This window comes from Lepidochelys kempii, chromosome 8 (assembly GCF_965140285.1).
Source record: "Lepidochelys kempii isolate rLepKem1 chromosome 8, rLepKem1.hap1, whole genome shotgun sequence".
Lineage (NCBI taxonomy): Eukaryota > Metazoa > Chordata > Testudines > Cheloniidae > Lepidochelys > Lepidochelys kempii.
In genome coordinates this window covers 11,636,426-11,655,502 of record NC_136387.1, presented here as the reverse complement: position 1 = coordinate 11,655,502, position 19,077 = coordinate 11,636,426, and the positions used below count along the sequence as shown (strand labels likewise).

Here is a 19,077-nt window from a genome sequence, read left to right as displayed (position 1 = left end):
ACATTAGGCTGTACTGTGGATGGTTGATATTTTGTAAGTATCACAAATATCACTGACATCACACTTCAGTGGCATGTGGATTTCACAATGATCTTATTTTACTATTAGAAGAAACCCATTTTACTTTATTGTACACTATTTTTACTTTATTGTACACTATTTCCTGAACTTGGGTGCTTTACCCTGCAACCCCTAGTAGTATTAAACATAACACCCACAAAGGCCTTCACATCCACTGCACTGGGAATGTATATCATTTTCACATAGGCAGGTTCTCTAGATTTAAGGTCCAGTCCAATTTCTACTGAGGTCAGTGAGAATGAATTGGCCATAAATGACATTCTCAGGATATCCACTGCTGCTTTGTATCTGAAGTTTCTTTCACTAACGTTGAAAAATAATAAGAAGTGGACTGAGTTTCACAGTGTCTTAATGAAATTGAAAAACAGCCTTTGGCATGTTTAAATACATTTTATTACTTATTTTTCCATTTGTTTTTAGAAAGAAATATGAAATCTGCATGCAACTTTCTAAATATTTCAAACATTTAAATAGCAGATGATAATTTAGCAGTACAATACATTATACAGAAAGATAATATAGGGAGACTCCCTGTAGTATATTTACACATGAAAAGGTAGTTTTGTTATTTTATTTTTCAAAAGAGGAAAGCACTGCTTAATATTTAAGTATTACATTCAAAATTATGAATATGTTGCTTTGTGACCAAAACATATATATTTATTTTATATGTTTGCCCTCTCCAATCTTTCATAAAAAGATACCTTTCAAAGATTTTTGCTACAAATCTACAAAATCATATACAATATTCTTGAAAATTAAAATATCTGAAAACTGATGAAGCTGCAAACTTTTCACAAGAACCTCAGGTGAAAAAAGATCAAACACATTCTTAGAATAAAACTGCTCTAGAAATGTTTTCTAGTATATGTAAAACATTAAGTGGGGGTATGTAATACATTTCACCTTTCAGCAAGACCCTGTTTCATTAAAGAACAGATACAAAGTGATGTTCGTAGCCATTTGACAAGCCACTAAGGAACCTCATCTCTGCAGCTATATATGCCATGATACTTCAGTGGCATGTTACACAGCAAGCTGTTCCTCAGTCCCTACATTGTGCAGCTTCCACCATAGTTGGACAACATTACTAGAAACCCTAAGCACACCACTAAAGCTTTCCCAGTACAAAAGGATAAGGGACACCATTATATAATACCGCTACAAATATTTTTTGTCTAATGAGCTTATAAAGCTCGATTGTAATCATAGTGATGTATGAATGAATACAAAAAAAGCATTTATTTAAAATGAAAAGCATGAGTTTTCACAATCTCAGTATAAAGCAGACAGGTATGAAATTTGAAGTGTGCAAGAGACAAATCTGGGAGCCTTCCGCACACAGCTATAAAATGTAAAAACTGACCCTTGGTAAAAAGTGCTTTATAATAATATAGAATTTGTGTCTTATGTCTGTGAGAGAGAAATATTCTTTGCAGAGTCCATTCCTTTAGTCAGCCAAACAAATTCAGTTCCTTTTACCAAGAGTTTTCCTCTTATTCTTCATAAACCCTGGGAAATAAAAACAGAGAGCTAGGTATTTAAGTCATTTTGATTACAGTTAAAACCTTCCCCACCATCCGGGTGAGTAAACACTAGGAGCCAAATTCTGCACTCATTTACACTGGTGGAAATCAGGAGGAATGTCACTAACTTCAGCAGAATCAGTTGTATTAGCACAACTGAAAGCAGAATTTGGTCCTAATTTTCCACCCTTCTTCCTTTCTTGAATGCACTGAGAGTGGTCAAATCTACCACTGAAAGGATTAGTAGGACATTTTAAATGAGGGAATCCACATCCAGCAACATGGTTTTTTGCCCTGGGAAAAATACAAGCTAATATATGAAAAATATGTTGCTAGTCTAAATATTTAAAAGAAGAATTAATTAACTTTCCCTCTGTAATATTGCTGAAACATTCCAGGCATGCAGTCTCCACAGATTAAAACAATCTACAGTGGCATGGTTATAATTCGCCCCAGAGATATTTTGGGAACGCAGGAATTCATTTTTACACTACATTTGACTTTAAAAACCACTGACAGCTCATGAAAAAACATTCGATGGGCTTAATCCAGCTCCCACTGAAGTCATTAGCAAAACCCTCTTTGACTTTGATGGCAAAAGCACTGGGTTCCAAACATCACATATTTTGTCTCTTCCCTAAACTTCTATTACAAGGGAGGCTCGGATTAAATCAGGATCTTGGTTTCTGAGAAGTTTGTCTGCTCCTGTTGCTTCTCTCTATATTCCTGCAGTTGGGCTCACTTAATTAATTGATCTTTAAATATTCATGGTAAATAGGCTCAATAGCCTGTGATGGGATGTTAGATGGGGTGGGATCTGAGTTACTACAGAAAATTCTTTCCTGGGTATCTGGCTGGTGAATCTTGCCCATATGCTCAGGGTTTAGTTGATCGCCATATTCGTGGTTGGGAAGGAATTTTCCTCCAGGGCAGATTGGAAGAGGCCCTGGAGGTTTTTCGCCTTCCTCTGTAGTATGGGACACGGGTCACTTGCTGGAGGATTCTCTGCTCCTTGAAGTCTTTAAACCATGATTTGAGGACTTCAATAGCTCAGACATAGGTGAGAGGTTTTTTGTAGGAGTGGGTGGGTGAGATTCTGTGGCCTGCGTTGTGCAGGAGGTCGGACAAGATGATCATAATGGTCCCTTCTGACCTTAATATCTATGAATCTATGAATCCTGCTGCCGCTGGTAGTGGCAGCTTACATCTACCTCATCCTCAGATTATCCCCAGGCAAGCTTTGTAGACCACTAGGGCTGGTGAAAAATTTTACCATCAAAGCTGTTTTTGGATGGAAGCGTATGTTTTCATCGCAATGAAATTTTTTTTTTGTAAAAGGTATCTGCTTGCTGTGGAAAATTTCATTTTTTGTCACAATATTTCAGCTAAAATCCATGTTTTCAGCCAAATCTTTTGGTTTTTGGCCAAAATCTTTTGGGTTTTGACTTCTTTGGCTGAAAATGTGGAAAATGTTGTCAAAAAGAAAAGTTTTTTCATTTTCTTCAAAAATTTCCTTGGTGGAGGGGAGGGCAGGAGGAAGAACCCAGAGCCGCTCTAAACACCGCTACTCTCTGGAGATTCTCCTTGAGTTGATTCTCTAAGTTGTGTTGAGTTTCATTCAGTGCTCTCTGTCTCCAACCTAGCAATGCTCCCCTCCATAGGCCAGTGCTGCCCACTTCCAGGGCTGTGCAACCAACAACCATCCACTTGGAAGGCAGAGGAGTGGCAGGAACCTTTAGCCATCCCAGCATCCTTCCTGATGGATCTGCAGCCACGGGGCACATGTGCCCTGACAATGTATTCCAGGGCTAAATCTAGCCCCTTCTTCCCTGCTTCTGACATCATCATCATTTCAGAAACAACTGGATGTGCTGTTGCAAAAGGGGAATTGAGACTTCAGGTGGGGAATAAGCAGGAGGAGAAAGGTAACAGGATTGTGCTGTGAGGCTGGAGGCTTAGGCCAACTGTAGGCTGTGTATCAACTGAGAGTCTGGAAGGCTTACTGCTGGTGGAACATTATTATAATTAAGTTGTTAAAACTGCAGTAAAACATGGAGTGCTTGGACTTTCCTAAATGCTGGTGAATGGATGACTGTAATGCTCAGACACTTATCTCTGTGTTGCTCATGTTAAGAGTCATAACTGTACATGTGCTTTACATAACTCTCCCATGGCTGGGACAGACCTCATGATAACAAGAGCCATTAATCACTGCTGAGTTTCACCCATAGAAATGGCTGCATCCCTTAGGGGGCAGAGTGGTCAACTGACACCCATTGAAAAGCAACATGTCCCGAGGAAACTCCTTGATTCTCAGTACAGGAGGTAGGTACAGTTTACAGGACAATAAAGAAGGGGAAACTTCTACCCAGGGATGAGTAACACAGGATGACATCACCGAAGAATTACCTCCTGGACTCCCCCATCACCTTTTGCATCTGTTACCTCTGGGATCAAAACAATCAGATGTTAGGGTTTTTGGATAAAAGCTGCCTACTGGAAGGACACAGGGCTTTATACTTGATTGGATCCTAAGAAGCAAGGGCTTTGTCTCCCAAGTAAAGAACCTTTAGCTGCCACAGCTGGGATAAGCCTCAGAAGCTGAACTTGTAAGACTGTGTTACTTCAAACAGAAGTTTTATAAGATAATAACCTACGTTTGTCTTTGTCTGTCTGTGTCTTTAGTATTCTTAGCGTTGTGCAAATATCTCTTGCTTCATTTTCATTTAATCTATACAGCCTAAATAAGTTTATTACAGGATTGGACTGAGTTTTGCCTCATTGGGTAATCGAGGGAGATCTAAGGAGGAACTGACTGACCTGTGGTGTGTCTGGTCCTTTGAGAACCATAGAACTTGGATGTTCTGTGACATTACAGTGAAAGGGACCTAATTTCACAGGGGTCCACTTAGTGTCAAGAGGGACTGGGGTTTCCAAGGGGACTGTTGCAGTTCTATACTGAGGCTGGCAAAAGTCTAGGGAGTTAATAAGCAGTGCGGGAAGCTGGTGTGTCTAAGGAGTTAGAGTCACAGCTGGCACCGGGGTAACTTCCCTGTTAATAGAACAGTCTGCCCTGAAGTGGAACCCAGTCTTGAGATACCAAGGCACATGACACCTACTTCCATGGAGGGGAATAAACTGGAAAACAGACATGCAGATAGTACAATATAGGCTGGGGAGGACTCTCTAAATGGAATATTTCCCCAGGTTTACAGAAGGTGTCAGTATGCTGTCACTGTACTCAGAACATGCTGAGCAAATTCCTAGTTCTTTTAAACAGATGAATATGTGTAATTATATCAAATGAGGTGTAATTATAACCTACTCCTGCCCCTGAGCTGTATTTTGGGGAAGATGATGCGAGGAAGGGAGAACAGGTTAAATGCACAGAAGCAAGCGCACGGTCTGGAGATTCCTGGCCCATTCACGGGTAACTCCCTGTATATGGAACAATCTACCCTATACTGTGAAGCTTGAAAGACAACAGAGTTAGACAGGTATGGATGCTTTACTAAAATACTGTCCTGTTTGTTAACAAGGGGCTGACTATATAAAGCATGTTAATAAGGCAGAAGAATATGTCAAAGTTGGCATTAAAAGTCTGACAAACCCACTGACACAAGGAAATTCACAGATAAGGCTAAGAGCCCAGGCAGTGCCTTTATACCCAGACATCACAGCACGAGTGAGGCCATGTGATACCAGGACCTTTGCCTTGGCAAGCTTAAATCTAATGCGTTTTGTTTTTGTCAGCTTAAGGCAGATTGGTAACGTTACCTGATATTTAGCAAATCATAACCTTTCCAATAATATCTCACATGACTTATCTTGCCCAAAACACATCTTAGTTATGCCGTATTCATATCACAACAATATCTCTATGAAGAATATGGGGCATAGTGTCACAGTAAGATTCTGTGGCTTCATTTCCTTTGTTGTTTTAATGGTAGCCTTTACAAACAGTAAGGAAATATGGCGTTACATAATAGTTGACATTTCACAATGCATTCCATTTACTTACCAGCCCACAAACAGCTTATACAGAGCTGGCAGATAGGCAAAAATATCCACATGGAGTGGTGTCCCTTACATACAGTAATGCCATGAGCTTTCACCAGCCTGGCTATCCGCCCCGCACAGTGGCAAACTTGTCATCCAGGAACAAGACGTTTCCACAAAAGAATTTGCATTTGCCCCTGGCTCAGTTGACTGGATTTTTAGGGTAGGGTTAGGGTGATCACATTCTGAGATCAATGCTGAAGTTAATGAGAAAGTTCTCACTGATTTAAATGGAAAAAGATTTGGCCCTATATTATTGCTACTTAAGAGATGGAGGATTTCTAAACATACATGCCTGACCCAAAGCACATTGAAATCAATGAGAGTTTTCCATTCCATACCCTTTACTGCATGACTAATTCATTCAGTGTGGTTGAGCTACTCTACATTCCATCTGATGTCCCCAGTCCGATTCTTTCATTCAGGCTCTAGAGTTGGTCTTTCTCTAGAGATTATGCTATGTGCTTTACGCGGTTAGCATTTATGTAAACATTCCACAGCTCCTTAAATCTTTACATGCTGTTTAGTTTTACATTTTGATTCAGATTTCTCCCATGCTGATTTCATTATACCTTTGATGATACCCTTTCTCCTTTCCTACCCTCTTTTCTAAAACCACTGTTGAGCATTTCCAAAATGTGAAGGAGAACGTTGCACTGGTAACTGTGTCCCCTCCAGGTGGCTCATGAAGCTTATGATTTGTATTTTGGGACCTGAAGCTTAAAGGTAGAAATGAGAGAAAAGTCCCATCTAGATGTATTGGAAAAATCAGGGGCAAGTCACTTTTCTATTCCTTTGCAACGTCTTTCAACCCTATCCATTGTAAACTAAATACCACGAGGATATCCTCAGAGCTGAAAACTTGCAGTGGATCCAGGAAGTGAGATATGGCAGTATATGTTTGTGAAGGAGGAGTGCTTGATATTCTATTGCACCATCACAACAACAGGTGTAGATTTCAAAGGTGAGTGCTTAAATGGACGCAGTTTGAGTCCCCCATCTACACAACCTGCATAAATGGGATTTGTGTAAGGAATTAAGTGGTGATTGGAGAGATGGGATCTAATGCACGCCCACAGCCAGTCCCATTCCTAGGGGAGGTAAGAGTGGCCACTGTTGCTCCATAGCCCAGGACAGGCACTGGATCCAATGTAAGCCTGCATCCGGTGGTTCTTCTACAGTGCTCTACTCCATGCCAGCATACTCAGAGCTCAGACAGAGACAACTTTCCTCAGCATACAGCGGGTGCAGAGAGCTGCGCACATCAGCACATCCCCCATGCTGGGGTGCTGCACAGGTTAAGCGATATTCTACCAATGAGTGAATTTAAACCAGTGTGAGTAATATTTGTGCTCAAGGGTATGGTTACTGGAGTTGGTGGTAAGATCTTTCACTCCTCCCAAGAATATCCTTTAAGTTCTGTATACAGTAAGTCTTCCCTTTGCTACTCTTTTCCTGCCAAAAGAAATGGGGAGACTAGCTACGGGGGGTGAGAGGAAATGGAGCTTTCTTACACTCCCTGCCTTAGCTCTTCAATTAATAATGAGCTCTAAGAAATCACTGGACATCCCTACTAAGGGGAAGATTATTACAGGGCACTCAACTCCATTTCAGCACCAATGGGTGGTGGGCAGCTAACTCCCCTTTGTTCCTTTAGACTTCCTCTTAATTATTTACACAGACAACATAATCCATTTTAAATCTGGTGTTCATTTATGTCTGTGTTTCTTTTCTGTTTATCACTGATGGCTCAGCTTGTACAAAAGCCAGGTTGGCAGGGGAAAGGTAGCATTGCATCCTGCAATCAAGCCATAGCTCTAGAGTTATATCATGAAATTACAGCTTGGTGAAAATGTGCTAAAATCTGGGTAATCAAATATAGGGTGATAGTGTTTCCTAGTGCTTAGAGCATGGGACCTGAACTCAGGAGACCTGGTTTCTGTTCCCATCTCTGCCACCGACTTTGTGTTTGACCCGAGGCAAGTAACTTAGCCTTTATTTGCTTTGGCTTCCTCATCTCTGATTTGGAGGCGATAAGGTGTAACAAACATTGAAAACATCAGATAAAAAGTATGGTTCAAGTGCAAAGTATTACTATTTATTCTCAGAGCAGCCTATCCCTAGGAATACACTGCATTCAGAGGAATAAACTAGGAATAAACTGCATTCCAAGCTAGTTATATTATTTTACTATTTACAGATGTAATTTGTAGGTTTTATCAAATAAATCAATTGCATTGAATTGATTGTTTAGGGTATGAGAATTTTATTGTAGGCATTTAGACAGTAATCTCAAGATCTTAATAGTATCTAACCTTGCACCGCATTTTTCACCTTCAAGCTGTGATGCGTAAAAAAATAGACCCAGAAGCAGCTAAACTAATGGGCTATCTGTAGCATTTTATTGAGGAGAGTCGTAGCCATTTCAGTCTAATTAGTGTTTGTGCCATATTCCAGAGAGGGAGAGAGCCATTTGGACTATTACACCTAATTGTTCTGTGCTGCCATATCTCAAGCATTCAAGCAAGAAAGGTACGTTATTTCCCAAAAGGAACAAATTTGGTTACCTATAATGACATCACTTTTTATCCCAGAGAAAATAGGAGCATCTTTTGCTGAGTGAAATTAATACTCACCTGCGTTTCTCCTTCCATATTGTGTACCACTTAACTAATCTCTTTGTGCTTTGGAGTTTGGGATGCAAGCAGTGCTGCTGTCCTCCTCTGAACCGTGACTGCATAGTTACACTGAAATGGAAGAGGAATGATCACTACAGAAAGATCTTGAATAACTCACAATGGTCACTGTGAACATTTCATAAAAACCCAACTGGCTCTCTCTTGCGCTAGGTATTTCATTCACATTAATGAGAGTTGCACATGTGCACTGAGAGGATAACAAGCCACTATGTTCCATGGTAAAATCTGAATTTGCAATAATAAAACTTCTGGTGTAGCTCCATGGTCCCCAGTGGAGTTAGGCCAATTTACACCAGCTGAGCTGCCCGTAATTTTTAATCAACAATTGTACTCCACCCTCTATCAAACATTTATATTGGGGTTTAATAACGGATTTAAATAACATGGTCAATTAGGGCCCAGTCCTGCAAACCTTTACTCAGACAAGTAATTCTGGCACGTGCAAATGCTACTTGGAAGAATAAGGATTAGACCTGGATCACTGACTTTGTATGCAGTAATGCTTTCATTAACAGTACTTGTGTGCTTTGAAAGCTTCTGGAGACCCAAAAGGGTCTAGCCTGGGGCGCAAGGAAGACAGAAGTCACCTGGGACCATCTCTAGCTTTATCAGCCTGCTGTCCGATCCACCCAAACTTGCCCATAGCTGCACTGGAGAGGAACCACACAAGGACTGGAAAAAAGACACTGAAAGGCACCTCATCCTGGAAATAATACTGGGCAAGGAGGCAACACATGGCCGATTTACTTCCTTGCCCTTCTGGTTTCCTCCTACTCTGTCGTTTGTTTGAGTGTCAACCATTTAATGCTGGTTAATTAATGGTCTATCATGTTCCAGGTGATGTCATGCTTTCACTGACAAACCAGCGGAGCTGGTCTAGAAATGGGAAAATAACTTCATAAAAACATTTTAAATTTCAAAGTTGCTTTTAGTTCTAAGGATTCAAAATGGTTCCATTTTCCACTTCTGGCAACTTTTTCTGTTATGTTTTTACCACATTTTTTATCCAAAATGTTCATTTTCTAGAAACCTCGTTTTTAGTATGGAACCACAGTTTTGGTTAAACTAAAATATTTCAAAAAACAATTTAGAATATTAAGTTGGTAAAAATTTCTGTTAAAAAATTCCAGGAAAATGGAAAATTCTGAGATTATTGAGAATTTTTCACAAAAATTTCATTTTTGAAAAAGGGGCCCATTTTTGGATGAAAATACCTTTTTGTACCTTTTTTTTTTTACCCAGTCTACAAATCAGCAAGGGATACCACTATGCAAAATTCAGACAAAGGACAGAGAGAGCGGGTTGAAACGTGGCCTTTTCTTCAGCTCTGGCTACTGGACTGAATTCTTGGTTGGAGCTCCACAGGGCTGGCCCAGGGTCTGAGTATGTCTTTCACTGACTAGTCAAAGAATGGGGGCTGAATTCTGGCTTTGCTTAGTTTTGCTCTCAGTAAAAGGCAAACTAATGCTGCAAAAGCACAAGACATCAAATCACTTGTATCAGAAGCAAGAACAATAGGGGCGGGAAAAGGTGTTAAGGGTCTGTGTGCATGCTGGGGGAGAGGAATCAATGCTACAACATACAGACACTCTCCTCATACAGTAACTCCTCGCTTAACGTTGTAGTTCTGTTCCTGAAAAATGCAACTTTAAGCAAAACGATGTTAAGCAAATCCAATTTCCCCATAAGAATTAATGTAAATAGTGGGGGTTAGGTTCCAGGGAAATTTTTTTCACCAGACAAAAGACTATATTATATATATGTATACACAGTACACGTTTTAAACAAACAATTTAATACTGTAAAAAGCAATGATGATTGTGAAGCTTGGTTGAGGTGGTGGAGTCAGAGGGTGGGATATTTCCCAGGGAATGGCTCACTGCTAAATGATGAACTAGAACTCGGCTGAGCCCTCCAGGGTTAACACATTGTTGTTAATGTAGCCTCACACTTTACAAGGTAGCAGGAATGGAGGGAGGGGAGACAGCATGGCAGACAGAGACACACACCCTGTGTGTGTGTGTGTGTGTGTGAGAGAGAGAGAGAGATGTGCATTGCCTCTTTAAGTTCGCTGAACCACTCTAAGTAGATTGGCTTTTTAAGTAGACCAGGAAGTTGAGACAGCAGCTGCTGCCAGCAGGCTCCCTCTGACCTGAGCCCTGTCGTGTCCCCCCGCTTCCCAGTTAACGCTCTCTGGAGATGGGGTAAGTGAGGGGCAGGAGCAGGGGGGAGCGGGACACCCTGACATTAGCCCCCTTCTTCCTCCTCTTCCCCCCAGCAAGCAGGAGGCTCCGGAACCAGCTCCAAGGCAGAGGGCAGGAGCAGCACATGGCAGTGGGGGGAAGGACAGCTGAACTGCCGGCAATTGGTAGCCTGCTGGGAGGCTGCCACACAGGGAACTTAGGGGAGCGGGGAGCTGATGTGGGGGCTGTCGGTCCACCCTGGTTCCAAGCTCCCACCAGCTCCCTCCAACGGGCTGCTCTTCCTGCAAGCAGTGGACAAAGCAGGCAGCTGCCAAACAACATCATAAGGGAGCATTGCGCAACTTTAAACGAGTATGTTCCCTAATGGATCAGCAACGTAACAATGAAACAACGTTAACCGGGATGACTTTAAGTGAGGAGTTCCTGTACCGTGCGCCTCACTAAGATCATTCCTGCGTGGTTCAATCCATAGAGAACACTTTCTCATTAAACTGAATGGGAGAACTGAGACCGGTGGGCAGTGAGTTTTAATGGAATCAAGATTGAGGAATAGTAGTTGCGTCCAATGGTTATTGTCCTGGCAGTGGGATTTGTGTGTGTGTGTGTCGGCGGGGGGGGGGGGGGGGGTGAATATGAAATCAGAACTCAGTCCGTGCTGTTTGGCTGAGGGAGTGTACAGAATATTTTCAGAAAATGACAAACTAAACCACAGTAGAAGAGGTGCAGGGCCTCTGGAGAACAACGGTGCATAACTCTGCTTCAGAAAAGTGATCCAGGGCAACTTTATTTGCACTGATACCATGTTAACTCTGTGCTGGGGCAAAAACAATCCCGAAGGCTCGGCTTTCTTTTGAAGGGATATTCCAAATTCCTAATAGGTTTTTGGATAAATCCATACAGTTAAATCATACTTTAATGACTGATGCACTCTTTTGCCATTGGGGTTTTGTATAGTATATGGGTCATGGGTAACCCAGTTAGCACCTCCTATGACTGCCAACTGGAGGCCAGCCACTAGAAGAGACTTTGCCAATTAACCGAATTCCTCATCCTGTGGCTGCACTTGTTCTCTGTGTTCATATGATTTCTGCACATTGCCCCAGCCGAGTTAACATTGGTGTTGGGAAGGCTGCAGCTCCCCCAGGTGAGCCAAATGAGAGTTACCACATGGGCAAACCTGTACGCAGAGAGCTTGGTTAATCTCAGCTCGCGGTCATTCTGCATATTTTACAGCATCCACTTCAAAGACAGTTTTGCAACAAGTCTGATGCTGAGTGGCTTCCTGCATATTTGTGTCACTCTGGGATTAGGGTCGTACCCCAAGGGACCAAAGGTAGCTGTATAGTATTTTTGCTAGCCCCTAGGATTATGAGGTTGGATGGGGATTGGTCCACTTCCCTAATTTATGCTCATCTGATTACGGCTTCAAGGGGCCATTTGACAGCTAAAAATAGTTAAAGCTACATTCCTTTGCCCTGGCCATTCTCTCTATGTTGGGGAAAGTAATCAAATGGCATAGTGCTGTTATGATGGCTCAACTCCTTAGTCAAGGGGAAATCTCAGCTGGCTGGATCTATCAGGTTCCTGGCTGCTTTGCCCAACTACAAATTGGGGACAAGAGAAGAAGGTCCAAGCCACCACATAGCCATGTGGCTGAGCTGGGTAACACATTTTAGAATCAGGGCTAGTATGTCCAGCTTTTGCATAAAATCATCTGCATATTGTACCAAGCAGCTTTGGTATATCTCTTCTCCTATATACAGCCATAAAGCTTCTTGTACACAAAGGTAAGATGTGTTCTAGGAAGTTGCACTGTTTCCATCTGCTTTTTAAATAGAATAAAGAAACTCTTATCTCTGTTGGCAGTTTCCATTATCACCAATAAGAGTTCTTAAGTCTTTGAGCAATATATAGCATATAGTATGTGTGTGTGTATCCAAATGTTTGTGAGTGATAGGAACTGGATGGAATATAAATCAGCGTAGAATTTTGTTCATTATGTTTTTAATAATAGGGTGATCTGGCTGCCATGAAATTAAAGGGGAGTTTTGCCATTCTGTCAATGAATTAAACATTCTTCTCACAAATATTTAGCTGAATTCACTTTCAAGCTGTCTACACTTCCACTACTGCAACTCAGCTGGTGGTAGCAATGGTAAAAGCGGCAGTGTAGACCAGCTGCTTGGGTACTGGCCACCATGCTGGCTAACCCTGCTCAGAGCAGGTCTAGATAACACAAAGGGGTCAGGGATTTGCTGTCTTTCACAAACTTTTCCAGTTCTACTTACATATTTTATGTCATTAGGTGAATCTCTTCCAAACAGTATATTCCAGTATTCTCCCATCTGCCAGTCACCCTACAGTTTACACACTTCTTCCATGTAAATAGACCGGAGAACGGTCAGGTTTATAGGGAGGGTTGGAGGAGAATCATTAAATGATTTTATTTCCTCAACAACAGCCACAAAAATCCATTTCAGGAATCGGACTCTTCTGTGTCTTGTAGTGAAACTACAGTATCAATCGCTTCTGGTCACAGCTCCCTCCAATTGTTCCAATGTCCCCCACTTCTCTCTAGTACTGATTTCAAGTTACACTGAAGTAGATAAGAGTCACTCCCTACAAAAGCACTAATGACAACATCTCTGCCTTCTCCTCCTCTTATGCTGGTGTAAATCAGGAGTAATTCCACTGAAGTCTTAAATTCTCTCTCCACAGAATAGGAATGGCCAGCTTGTTACAGTACTTGGGTGCAAAAGCAGAGTAAGGCAAGGTAATAGAAAAAATAACAAGGAGTCCTTGTGGCACCTTGTAGACTTAGAAATTTATTTAGGCATAAGCTTTTGTGGGTTAGAACCCACTTCATCAGATGCATGGAGTGAAAATATTGGAGCAGGTATAAATACATGAAAGGATGGGGGTTGCTTTACCAAGTGTTAGGTCAGTCTAACGAGATAAATCAATTAACAGCAGGGTACCAAGTGAGGAAAAATAACTTTTGAAGTGGTAAAAGAGTGGCCCATTACAGACAGTTGACAAGAAGGTGTGAGTAACAGTAGGGAGAAATTAGTATTGGAGAAATTAAGTTTAGGTTTTGTAATGACCCAACCACTCCCAGTCTCTATTCAGGCCTAATCTGATGGTATCCAGTTTGCAAATTAATTCCAGTTCTGCAGCTTCACGTTGGAGTCTGTTTTTGAAGTTTTTTTGTTGAAGAATTGCCACTTTTAGGTCTGTTATTGAGACCAGAGAGACTGAAGTGTTCTCCTACTGGTGTAAAGTAATAGAGGTTGTCCAAATTTGCACAGCTATACTCAAGATCAGAGCTTAGGTTGAAAGCTAATTCTTTTGCCAAGGCATTTTAGCAAAAACTAAAGTATTTTATATGTTTTCCTGACATTCTTATTGAAAATGAGAAGTTGCACTAATGAGGTTCTTTTCATGCTCACAATTTCCCCTTCTCCCCTTGGCTGCCAAGTCTGGCCCTACTTCCAGTGCTCGGGAGCAGATGTCTCTCACAGACTTATCCCAGCAAAGCTTGTTATTGTTTTCTTGACAGCACTTCACCATCCAGCTTCTGCTGGCATCTTGCTTGGGGAGAGCAGATTGCTGCTTGCCTTTCCAGCAGCCAATCATACTCCAAGGCACAGACTGAAGTCTCTCACTGCACAGAGTGGTGTAGCAAATTCTCCAACTGCTTCTATGCTGCTGCATGTTTCAGCTCCTTTTGTTAGCCCCAGGTGATTGACATAAAATAGAAATGACTGTTTGTACCCGCTGGCTGGGAAAGAGGGCCCCGCTCCTGACTGGAGGACATCTGGATTCTAAATATTATTACCCCTTTGCCAAAGATGCCTTTCTCTCTGACAATTCAAAGTGTTGTTTATTTAAGCCCCTGTGAGAGTTCAAAGGGTCGTTGGTTCAAAATGTTTGCTGGTCACGTTTATTTCAAATGACTAGTTTGGAACCTGAGAATTGACTTTGCCTTGGGCAGCATGCCTCTCTTTTACAATTTAAATATTTTTTAAAAATTACTCAAGCATTGATCATATAAATATAAATATGTTCTGGGTTGCTGTTAGCGAAATCCTGCAACTTCCAAATCCTGCTTTCGGTTACACTGCTTGTAAATCTGGGGTAGCTGCTTTGAAGCCAGTGGGTTCAATTCTGTCCTTATTGAATGGGGAGTTTGGCCATTCACTTCAAAGCAGGCAAGATGGGACCCAATCAGAGTAACTAAAAAAAGGATTTGTCCCAGAGTTTCCATTGGTGTAACTGAGAGCAGTCTGTGTTTTGAAGCGATATACATCTATTGCAGTGTGATATATTACGTCATCTTTCTAAGTGTAAGTAAATTTGGTAACATTAACTGGTAAGGAACAAATGCTACAAGATATTCAATGCCTAGCCTTTTTGGTGACGATCTGACAAGCAGCTAATAAGAACAGATTTAAAAATATTATTAAAGCTAATGTTAAAAAAATGATATAATACATAGGTTGAGAAACGAGTGTCTGTACATCTTCTGTCCTTGCAGAGCAATGAAGTCAGTAGCAAAATAAGTCTTTTCAGCTATTCTGACCTTATGGTTCTTTTGCCAGCACACAGCCTGGTTTGTGTTTTGTGCAAAGCCTTTCAAACACTTTTACAATATACAAGACAAGATACATTAACACCCTTCCCCCCAATGCCATTGTTTTAATTGTTGCATCCGATGAAGTGAGCTGTAGCTCAGGAAAGCTTATGCTCAAATAAATTGGTTAGTTTCTAAGGTGCCACAAGTACTCCTTTTCTTTTTGCGAATACAGACTAACACAGCTGTTACTCTGAAACCCATTGTTTTAAACTGTAATACATCCCACTGATCTAATCTTCAGAGCTCCCTTTGACTTTAGCTTATCAATTGTTTCCGTTGAGGTTTCATTGCAGCATCAATCAATGCATGGCTATTTGCTTATACAGATAGTTGAATTTTGCAAGAAAAATGTCACTTTCAGTTATAACCCACGCAACCCCACTGAAATCAAGGGAATTGTATGAGTGTAACTGAGACAAAAATTTGCCCCAATGCATTTGGATGATTCTTCGTTACTCAAAACTTTTGTGGACCAAATTCTGTTCTCATTTGTTACTCCCCATGTAAATCCACAGTAGCCTGAGTTTAGCATTCTGGATTTACATCTGGGCAGCTGAAAGTAGAATTTGACCATCATCGTTTGTTAAACTAATAATTACTATCATAAGCAATATTCTTTAGATATTTATAGTATTAAGCAGATTCTCCTTTACTGACATACTACAGATAGGATTTGTTCATGTAGCTACATATTTTCTTATGGCTAACATGTTGGAAATTTGTATATCAGGAAATTCTAAAAAACAAAGAAGGAGGTTGCAATACAGGGAGATGCAATTCACTTGGTACATAGTAGAAAGCATACATGAACACTTACATGATCATTTTTTCCTTACAATGTGGATACTTTGGTTTGATTTCCAGCTTCTGAACAGCAGAGAATCTTATCTTAGGACCCTTTCTTGAGCATTTGCACTTTGATCCTACAAGAGAAAGTATTTATCATTTGTGTACCGAGTGACAGTGTACCAATTGCAGTTTAATTTCCCCCCTCCTCATTAGCTTATGTAAATATACAGATTAGTCATGTTTTAAAAATCTATGAAAATTTACGCTTTGGGGGGTTGTTGAGCTGAAAAGGGCAATATTTTCCTCCTGATTTACCACAGAAAGGTTTAGTAACTCCCTGAGAAATATATGTTAAAGTACTGGAAATGTTGTGGTAAATATACACAGTACAGCAATGTGGTTAGTGTTGATTTTTTAAAGTGCACCTGCTGTGATTAAACTAAGCTTTAACAAATGCAAAAGGAAAGAGCTAAAGTCTGTCGTAAAGTTGAATAAGCTTATACAGCTCTCGGTTTTTGTCTTCACTCTACTTTCGCAACTAGAACTTGGGGGGGACTCTAAATTGTGCTTCTGAATTTCTTACTTGCACAAGTTCTAAAGGTCTATCCCAAGCCTGACCAAATCCGAGTTTTGTAAGCGTCATTTTCATGGAAAACTAGAAAACATCTCTGTCAGAATTTCACCCTCAGTTCAATCCATTATACTGCATCAAGCTAAATTCTGCACACTTTCAACCGCACAAATCTGGGGTAACGCCATTGATTTCAGAGCATTTACCCCAGATACACCGTGTACCAGAATAAATGGGCTGTAGAACTGTAACTGGGGGCACAAGGTTGTCCCCTGTGTTTTACCTCTACTTACACCTTAAAAAACAACAGCCTTGGAACTTCCTTCCGCTACTATCAGATTCATCATATCAATTCTTCCCCATGCAGACTGAGGACAACAATAAATCTCATTATAGTATTTCAAGGAGCAAACACAGAATACTGAGGGGAAAAAGAATCACTGGAAAGAAGTTTAAATGGGGGATAGGTACAAGAAACTAACTTACCTTCTGCAGTGGCTAAGCACATTACAATGAACAGCAGAAGTAAAGCTGCTGTCAGGGGCTTCATGGTAAGACCTCAGGTATCGAAATAGCTCACTTATATAATCGGATTTCGCTTCTGGGCTTTGAGCAGATGCACTGATTCACCGGCTTGATGTTGCCAGGGCAGGAACTTTGAGAACGTCTGGATTCCTTTCTCTTGCTGCTGCTGCTGCTGCCTTGTCTGAGCTGCCTCTGCCTCTTTCCTCCTCGTGTCCTCCTTTAAAACAGCTCCTGCTGCCCTTCCTGCGAACTCATTAATATGCAGAGTGACTTAACTCACTGCAATTTCTCCATACAAGGGAGGGTGGGGATGGAAATGATCCTAGCCAGGAGATCAGATGGATTTATTCTTGGGAAGAGAAAAGGAAAGGGGGAAAAAACATTCATTAAATCAACGGGCAGGGGGAGGAAGATGTGGAAATCAGGTTCTTTATACATTTGCCAGGTATTTTTGACTCGTTGTGCAGGTGGCGTGAGCCAACTTGTGCGGGGTTCGCAAAGAGTTGGGATGTTGGCTCCATTCTGTCTGTGAAAAGAAAAGGAGTACTTGTGGCGCCTTAGAGAGTAACCAATTTATTTGAGCATGAGCTTTCCTGAGCGACAGCTCACTTCATCGGATGCATTCAGTGGAAAGTGAATTCAGTGATTTCTGTCTGTGGTGGGTGCATTTGTCCGACGGGAATTGCGTTGGTCTGAGCTACATTTTGAGATTGTTTATAAGCAATGAAGGAGCTAGAGAAATGACAGCTTTCCTGGGAAACTCCCATTGGCAATGAAAATAAAGTGCAGAATGGGAAATTTCACCTGGTGAGAACTCTTGCTAGGTTTTTTTTATTTAACGTTCTTCAACTTTACCAGGCTTCCAAATTTAAGAGAGCTTCTGTGAATTAAATGGACAAAATTGTCCCTGTGGGGGTTAGCACAGAGAGTGTTTCTGGGAGCAAGGTTTATTTGAGGAGCAATTTATTGCTTTTAAGGTGTATTTGAGCAATTTGCTCTCTCTCTCTTTCTCCATATTTCTGTTTCAGGATCAGTTTCTGATCTCAGTTCCACCTCTCTATATATGGGATAACTCTTTTAAAATGAACAGGATAACTCCAGATTTATGCCCATGTAAATGAGATGCAGTAAGATCAGAGTCAGGCCCACAGTTTCTTTGTTAGTACTATATTTTAAATAACTAATACTAGGAGTTGTAATGAATGCTTCTCCTATTCCTCTGTTAATCTTGGTCTTTCACACCAGACTTCCTTTGACTACACACAAACCACACACACGCCTTTCCCTCCTTGTTTTATATATGTTTATTTACTTGTTTATAGGACACCTATCATCAGGTTACTGAGTGCTGTACAACAAAAGCCAAAACATTAATATTAATTATAGCCTTTAACCATAACCATTATTACTAACACCAACCCAAACCAGCTGAAATCCCTATCCACCCAGTCACTTGTGAATAACAACCCCGATTTCAAACCCACATATTCCTAAATCTGATGTGTTCCCATTCCATGTTAAGTTTTCTACAGCATTGTTATTCTTGTGTCCCTCTTTCTGAGCCTCCATCCTGCCCTACGTTTCATGCTCGGGCATTGGCAGGTTGAGGAGTACGTGCATAACACACATACACAGCACGTTGAGCACAAGCTCATGATGCAGTTGTTTTGTTCTGCATGTTGCCTTTCATGTGAGATGTGCTGACATGCCTGGAACATTCTGAGTCTCCTGCAGGCTCGCTAATGCAAATATGTGTTAATATTTCCTTTCTGAGAGACGTGCTGCTCGTGTACAATGGACAACGGGGGTGTGTGTATGTGTGTGTTAGAGAGAGAGAGAGAGCACAGGCTGAGGAGCGTGGCAATGAACTTGCCAGATGAAGCACAAAGCTTTGGTGGGCTTGTTTGCTACAGCTCACACAACTAGTAAATGCTTTGCTGCAGCTTTAATAAACAGGGCTTTGAAAAGCCTCAAACAAGGAAGCTTC

At 41.1% G+C, this 19,077-nt stretch overlaps 1 protein-coding gene across 1 annotated transcript; it reads right to left on the bottom strand.

Annotated features, from left to right (window-relative positions):
• Nucleotides 1-522: 522 nt before the first annotated feature.
• On the bottom strand, nt 523-17,371 carry CXCL14 (C-X-C motif chemokine ligand 14). Its single transcript, XM_073358149.2, has 4 exons — nt 17,052-17,371; nt 16,023-16,128; nt 8,303-8,413; nt 523-1,593 (listed from the first exon to the last, which is right to left on the bottom strand). Exons 1-4 carry the CDS (start codon nt 17,113-17,115, stop codon nt 1,578-1,580), a joined length of 297 nt encoding a protein of 98 aa, XP_073214250.1. The 5' UTR covers nt 17,116-17,371; the 3' UTR covers nt 523-1,577.
• Nucleotides 17,372-19,077: the final 1,706 nt, after the last annotated feature.

Excerpts from the sequence above, each read along its gene's own strand:
- CXCL14 (XM_073358149.2), bottom strand. The coding sequence starts at position 17,115 with ATGAAGCCCCTGACAGCAGCTTTACTTCTGCTGTTCATTGTAATGTGC. Across the intron at positions 16,129-17,051 it reads GTGCTTAGCCACTGCAGAAG|GATCAAAGTGCAAATGCTCA; the intron begins GTAAGTTAGTTT and ends TTTCTCTTGTAG. Across the intron at positions 8,414-16,022 it reads TGTAAGGAAAAAATGATCAT|TGTAACTATGCAGTCACGGT; the intron begins GTAAGTGTTCAT and ends CTTCCATTTCAG.